Below are 6,829 nucleotides of genomic sequence, written 5' to 3'. Positions count from 1 at the left end.
TTTGTGTGGCTCAGCAAACCAATCTGGTTCCCTTGTACAGTCACAGTCATTAGATTTGACACAGGGGAAGATACAAGCATGTGCCCCAGAGGCTGAACAAGGAAGAGGGACAAGACCTTTTGGAGGTGCCCTGAAGCTGGCGCAGAAGCCTGTGCCCTCTGCTCGCTTGGTGCACTCCCAGCTGGGCTGTCTCCAGAGCTTTTCTCTTTCTGCTAATGTTGTGCATGAATACCAACTCCTCCACAGCTTTCCAAGTACTCATTTTTAAATCAAAAGAGGGAAGGAGAAGAAAAAGACATGCCCAACCCTCTCAGGCATGTGTAGGAGGGCTGGGATTGATTGAAACGCCTACTGCCAAGAGGCTGGAAAGTCCCAGCTTTCCCTCTCCATGTTTCTCCTATCTTTTTCAGGAAACCAAAACCCAAGGGTGCATCTATCCAAGGGGGCTGATGCTGTGGCCATGGGCACAGTGAGCCCAACATCCCCAGAGCACCAGGGCCATGCACTCTGCAATACTCTCTGCTTTAAGGCATCAAACCTCCCTGACACCTGTGCCATAGGTGCACATAAATATAGCAGCTGTTTCCCCCTCTGCTTGCACATGTTGAACACTGTCTCTGGGATGCTGTCACTATAGCTGGCAGCTTCACTGCTGTGACACTGCCTTTCCTCTTGTGCAGGCTCACACACACCAGCATGGTGTCAGAACATCGCTGGCAGAGCCGCCTCCTGTGCCAATTATCCTGTTCCCTGCAGCAATTCCTTCCCCTTCCATTATTTGTCCATTATGCCTCTTACACTGTAAAAATGAATGAAGCCAAAATCATTGATCACTTTTAGCGTATCAGCATCCAGGCAGCAGTTCAGACCTCAGTTCTTACTTCTCTTCATCTCCCAAAAATGGATTTAGGGATTAAAGAGGATATTCTGTCTTTCTGGGACTTTCCTTTGACATTCAATCAACCTGGATCCTCAGAGCACAGACAAAAAAGAAACAAATAAGGCTGAGGAATAAGCACAGTTTGTGTTACCCTGTTTGGGATGCAGAGGAGCCTGCACCTGAGCATAAGGCAGGACATAAAGAATGGTAAAAACATAGGAGCAACCCTCTAGACCATGAGGATGAGGAAGTGAGGATGCCCTGGCACATTGGGGCTGCACCTCTTCTACCACCCAACCCTCTCCCACTGCCAGGGGACATTTTACCCCCTGGATGCCTGTTTGGCTGATGGGAACCCACCATGGGCAGCTCTGGAGAAGAGCTGGACCTTGCATTACTGTCACCACTGAAAGCAGGAGCTTTGAGCTCTTTTCCATGCAGAAACATTTCCTCTGTCATCATGCTGTGCAAACAGGATTTAGCTCATTTTGATTATGCTCTAATTTATGCCTACAAGCAGCATTTCCCTGGTCTCCTTATCCTTTAATTATCTAGATGGAAGGTGCATCTCCATTATAGCTCTGACACAGGGAGCCAAGCATCCAAAGGCCACCAGGAGCTGGGGCTTTATGTTTTTTTCCCCCCCATAGCAAAGGGAATTAATGCACAGCTCTGCATACCTCTGAACAGTGATCACAATACTCAGCACACACATAACGCCTCTCATCTTCTTAAGTGCTGCACAGACATTAAGTGTAATTAAGCCTCACAGCAGTCCTTTTCAGGTAGGTTAAGAGGAGCACTGAAAATTGGAGAGAAATCAGGGAGCCACAGGCTGATGCAGGAGAAGTTGTGACTGCAGCTTAGTCCTGAGCATGGCTGTCCGGAGATGGGATCCATCTGGCATGGAATAAGCAGGAAGCATAAGTGCTCATTGAAATTAGTGCCTATTAGGCACCTAAAAATCACTACAAATCCCTTTTCCTCTCCTTATTTTCAGAAGCTACTGTGTCTCCCAACCCTTCTGGCCTCATCCGGGTGCACTGTACTCAGTAGCTCCCGATGAGCTTGGGCGCAAGGCAGAATGCACCCATCCAACTGAGAATTGTGCCATGGTGGGTGCCAGCCAGCCTGGGGGTCACAGGGAGATTGTGGGAGGCTCCTGGAGGCATCCACAGGCACAAAGGAAAGCCCAGTTCTTCCCCATCTGCCATCCTCCTTTACATAGGGCTTCTGCAGAGGGATGGAGAAGACCTGCCATAGGCTGGCAGTGGGGTACCACCATCAGAAGCCACTGATGCCCAGACCACAGGCACAGCATCGTGCCCACCTCCCAGGCCCCTTTTCCTTACCCATCTCCTCTCTTTGCCTCTCCAGGTTCGCAGCTCCCTAGGACAGTGAGGTCTTTGCTATGATTGCAGCAGCCGCTGTCTGTACTCACTTCCCGGGGCCCTCGTGCCTCGGTTCCTCCGGGCCCTGCTCCCCCTGCCGCATGCCCCCTGCCTGGGAGCAGCATGGGCAGCGTCAGTAGCCTCATCTCCGGCCACAGCTTCCACAGCAAGCACTGCCGAGCCTCCCAGTACAAGCTCCGCAAGTCATCCCATCTGAAGAAGCTCAACAGATACTCAGATGGGCTGCTCCGCTTTGGCTTCTCCCAGGATTCCAGCCACAAATCCAGCTCCAAAAGCAGCAAGAATGAGGACTTCTTTTACATCAAGGTCAGCCAGAAATCTCATGGCTCCCACCGAGCGGACTATACCTCGCTTGCTGGTGGGGAGCTGGGCAGCCAAGCCGGGACCAGTGCTATGGACTTCGGGACACCCACACCGCAGAAGATGATGTCCTTTCCTAGTCAGCTGGAAGTGGTTAGTAGGGGACATGGCATCCCAAAAGCAGGGGTGTCCCACTGGACCACATCTGCCCTCCAGGCGGGTGCAGGTCCCACTGCAGGGCTGTCCTGGTCCAGGAGAAGGCTCAGAGAAAGTTTGCACTGAAGAAGCGGGTTAAGAGGGGCAGCAGAGAGGTGCTGGAGGCACTCTGCCACCTTCTGCTTTCAGGAATTCAGATCAGCAATATGATCTGTATCCTTTCATTTCCAAATGTGCCATTTGCCTCCCAACAGAGGCTATTTTAGCTAGCAGCATCCTCTTGAGCTTTTGGTCCATGATGGAGACGTAAGCCATCCCAGCCATGGGGGTCTTGTCCTTGGGGTTGGTATTGGTGTTGATGTGGTGTTGGTCCATGCTGATCTTTGTGCTTTTCTCTTCTTCCCAGGGTGCAGAGAAGCCAATTGCAAGACCGACCGCCTTCAAGCCGGTGCTGCCCCGGTCCAGCACCATCCTCCACTCATCCCCAGAGAATGGAGGTCACGTCTCCCAGCAGCTGCACCCCCCGGACAAAGCTAAGGAGCCAGAGCTGAAGCCAGTGCTGTGCTCGGGGGGTCTGTCTGACTCCGGCAGGAATTCCATGTCCAGCCTCCCCACCCACAGCACCAGCAGCAGCTACCAGCTTGATCCCCTCATCACACCCATGGGACCCATCAGCCGCTTTGGGGGCTCGGCCCACAACATCTTGCAGTGCGCTATCATCCAGGACAGCAACATGATGAGCCTCAAGGCCATGTCCTTCTCAGATGGAGGCAACAAGATCCTTAACCCTGGCAAACCCACCTCGCCCCCCGCTGCCGAGAAGACCACTTGTATCCGTTCGCCCATCTCCACAGATGAGTCCACCATCCAGGAGCTGGAGCAGAAGCTGCTAGAGAGGGAAGGGGAGTTACAGGAGCTTCAGTTGAGCTTTGAGGAGAAGGAAGCCAGCTCCTGCCAGGCTTATGAAGAGAAGCAGCGGCGCTGCAAGGAAGAGCTAGAGGGCCTCAAGCAGAAATGCAATAGCAAGCTCAAGCAAACCTCTCAGAAAACCCAGCGGACACAGCAGGTCCTTCACCTCCAGGTGTTTCAGCTGCAGCAGGAAAAGCAGCAGCTCCAGGAGGAGCTGGAGAACCTCATGAAAGAGCAAAACCTGCTGGAGACCAAGCTGAGATCCTATGAGAAGGAGAAGACCAGCTTTGCCCCCGCGCTGGAGGAGACCCAGTGGGAGGTGAGTGGCACTGAGCAGCATCTCGGGCTTCCAATGCCCAAAGCAAAGCATGTGCCAGGAAGGAGATGATACCTCTGGCACCAGCAATAAACCACACAGCTCTTCTCCATGTCCATACCTGCACCCAGGTCAGACCACAGAGGGCCTGAGTGGTGTAGATGGTGCACTCACAAAGCCCAGGATGTAGGAGATATTAAACCCAAGGAGAGCCCTCACCTGTCACGTGGAGGCTCTGTAAATGATAATTGAGTGACTCAGTGCCCCTCTGAACCCCTCAGCACTTCACATCCTATAATGAAACAACTACTGCGTAAGAAACCCCAGTCATTAAAACAACTTTGGCTGTCTGCCCCAAAGGAGCAGTAAAGCTGCTTTCCCACCTGTAAATAGGAACTACTTGGACTTGCATGCCATTTATTAGAGAGTAGTAAAGCCTTCCATTCTCTGCTTAAGCTTATTTTTCCTACTGATTGGCATCACTGAATAAAGACCATTAAACTGAGGAAAATTCAGATGTGAGCCTGAACAATACACACCAATGTCATTTCACTACAGCTGTTCTCACTATAGTTCACTATAGCTGTTGCCTAGCATGCCTCAAAAAGCGTGGTGCTCAGCTTTACCCTCTCACATGCAAGGATTTCTCTTATCACTTTCAATATTTCTAGTTTATTTGCATTTCAAGCCACCTTTCCAGGCTGTTCTGAGATCCTCCCTAAATTGGAGCTGCAGGGTCCCACCAAGTTGGGACACCAAAGGCCCCAAAAGCTGTCCCCAGGAGCACCTGTACCAGCCATGCTTCAGGCTCCAGTGGGATTTATGTGCTTTGCTCCCAACTGCAGTTTTGAGGGGTGCAGTTGGGCATCTGCTTGTGAAATGAGCTCAGCCCGTTTAACTGACCATGTGAGCAGTGGTTTCAGCAAACATGTTGGACAGGGTATGGAGACATGAGCACTTCCTCAATTCCCTCCATCTCCACGCCTCAACTGAGGGTGTCGGCTCCTTAAATCCTCACCAGCAGCCCTCTGTGTCAGCTGGAGTGTTGATGCATAGAGAGCACAGGGTCCCCTCCAGCTCCCCAAGAACCCAGGGCATTGCTCCCTATGCTGGGGCATATCCCTGGGTGGAATTTCATGGCCAGGGTCTCCACATGCTGTGCCAGCTGTGCCCAGCATGGCTTGCATGGGGTACCATGGGTGCAGTGGGCTTTCTCCGACGTGCAGCCCTAACTTGGGTGCTGCATTCCTCCCCATAGGTGTGCCAGAAGTCAGGGGAGATCTCCCTTCTGAAGCAGCAGCTGAAGGAATCCCAGACAGAGCTCAACAGCAAGACCACCGAGATCCTCAGCCTAAAGGCTCAGCTGAAGGAGGTGAGGGTGAAGATGGAAGGGCTGGAGATGAAGACCCAGGACCTGGAGGGCTCCCTGCACACCAAAGCCATGGAGCTGGAGGTGTGCGAGAACGAGCTCCAGCGCAAGAAGAACGAGTCCGAGCTGCTGAGGGAGAAGGTGAACTTGCTGGAGCAGGAGATCGTGGACCTGCGGACGGAACTCGCCGTCCTCAAGGAGCAGCTGAGTGAAGCCCGGGCGGTGGCCAGGCCCTGCCCCATAATGGATGATGTTCAATCCCTGCAGGGAGAGGTGGAGAGGCTGAGGGCAGAGCTGAAGGCTGAGCAGGACAACAACGAGCAGATGACCTTCAGCTTCCAGCACGAGCGGCAGACATGGAAGGAGGAGAAGGAGAAAGTAATTCACTACCAGAAGCAGCTGCAGCAGAGCTACCTGCACATGTACAAGAGGAACCAGAATCTGGAGAAGATGCTGCAGCAGCTTGCTGCAGGAGAAGATGGCAAGGAACCCATCGAGCTAGACATACCCAGCACCGATGTCCCCTATGAAGACATCATCGCCACTGAGATCTGAGCCAGGTCTGCCTTCTCTTCCCTGCAGCTCAGGGTGGGCATCTCTTCCAGGCGAGAAGCACTGCCCCGCACCTTGTACAGTTCAGATGAGCCATGTATTTATCAGCAGAGCTGGTGGCCTGGCCAGCTCACAGCCCTCCCCGTGTTGCACCACAGCCTGTCGTGTTAGAGGTGAACAAGCAACTCGTGCTAATGGTGATGTGCCAGCAGCTCCTCCTTGCACCCACCTCAGCAGTGTCCATTCTGCCCCCTTGCTGGGCTGAGAAGCTGGCAAGGGAGGTAGTCAGGGAATAGGACTTCAGCAAATAATCTCCTGTGAGGTATCAAGATGATGCAAAACTCCCAGGGAATGCTCTGCTCCAGGCTTGGAGGGATCCCAGGACACCACAGCCCTTCCCATGGTCTTCAAGAGGAATCAGCCCTGGCACATTCCCAGCTGCAGCCTGGAGGAAGCATTGTGCTGCTCTCACACCTCCTTATCCTTCCTCCAGTCGGTGCCAATCCCCAGGGATCATGTGGGACCAAGGAGGCACCTCCTGCCACCGGCACAGGCTGCACATCCACTTCTCCCGTCCTTTGGCCGCTGTATAGTGCCTCAGGAAGGACCCTACACATATACATGCACACCCCACCTCATTACAACCAACACCCCTCCCACCAAAAATCACTTTCACCGACAAGCACAGCCCACCCATCCCATCCCTTAGCCACAGCTGCACTGGCACATCCCTCCCCCCTGCACCCGCACAGCCATGGTGAGCCCAGTGCTCCCCAGTCTGATGGACAAGGACTCCGTGTCCCTTTTCTCCAGCTGCCAGATGGGCAACTGGATTTAAGAATTAACAGGAATTTGCAAGCCATAGTCCAACCCAAGGAATTGAAGGGGAAATTGGTTGTGTTTGCCCCATGTGCTCTCACTTCCTTGCTGCAACC

The 6,829-nt window shown here is 53.2% G+C and overlaps 1 protein-coding gene across 1 annotated transcript; it reads left to right on the top strand.

The window, feature by feature from the left end:
- Positions 1–2,394: 2,394 nt before the first annotated feature.
- LZTS1 (leucine zipper, putative tumor suppressor 1) lies at positions 2,395–5,897 on the top strand. Its single transcript, XM_010019192.1, has 3 exons — positions 2,395–2,745; positions 3,155–3,976; positions 5,232–5,897. The coding sequence occupies exons 1-3, from the start codon at positions 2,395–2,397 to the stop codon at positions 5,895–5,897; spliced, it is 1,839 nt and encodes a 612-aa protein (XP_010017494.1).
- The last annotated feature ends 932 nt before the right edge of the window (positions 5,898–6,829 follow it).

Source organism: Nestor notabilis, unplaced genomic scaffold, assembly GCF_000696875.1.
Source record: "Nestor notabilis isolate BGI_N333 unplaced genomic scaffold, ASM69687v1 scaffold21337, whole genome shotgun sequence".
Lineage (NCBI taxonomy): Eukaryota > Metazoa > Chordata > Aves > Psittaciformes > Psittacidae > Nestor > Nestor notabilis.
The sequence above is the reverse complement of the archived record's forward strand: the minus strand, read 5'-3'. Positions and strand labels throughout refer to the sequence as shown.

What these genes read in the sequence shown, in the direction of transcription:
- LZTS1 (XM_010019192.1), top strand. Translation starts at nt 2,395, where the DNA reads ATGGGCAGCGTCAGTAGCCTCATCTCCGGCCACAGCTTCCACAGCAAG. An exon ending in TTCCTAGTCAGCTGGAAGTG is followed by an intron (nt 2,746 to 3,154) that starts GTTAGTAGGGGA and finishes TCTTCTTCCCAG; the next exon opens with GGTGCAGAGAAGCCAATTGC. An exon ending in TGGAGGAGACCCAGTGGGAG is followed by an intron (nt 3,977 to 5,231) that starts GTGAGTGGCACT and finishes TCCTCCCCATAG; the next exon opens with GTGTGCCAGAAGTCAGGGGA.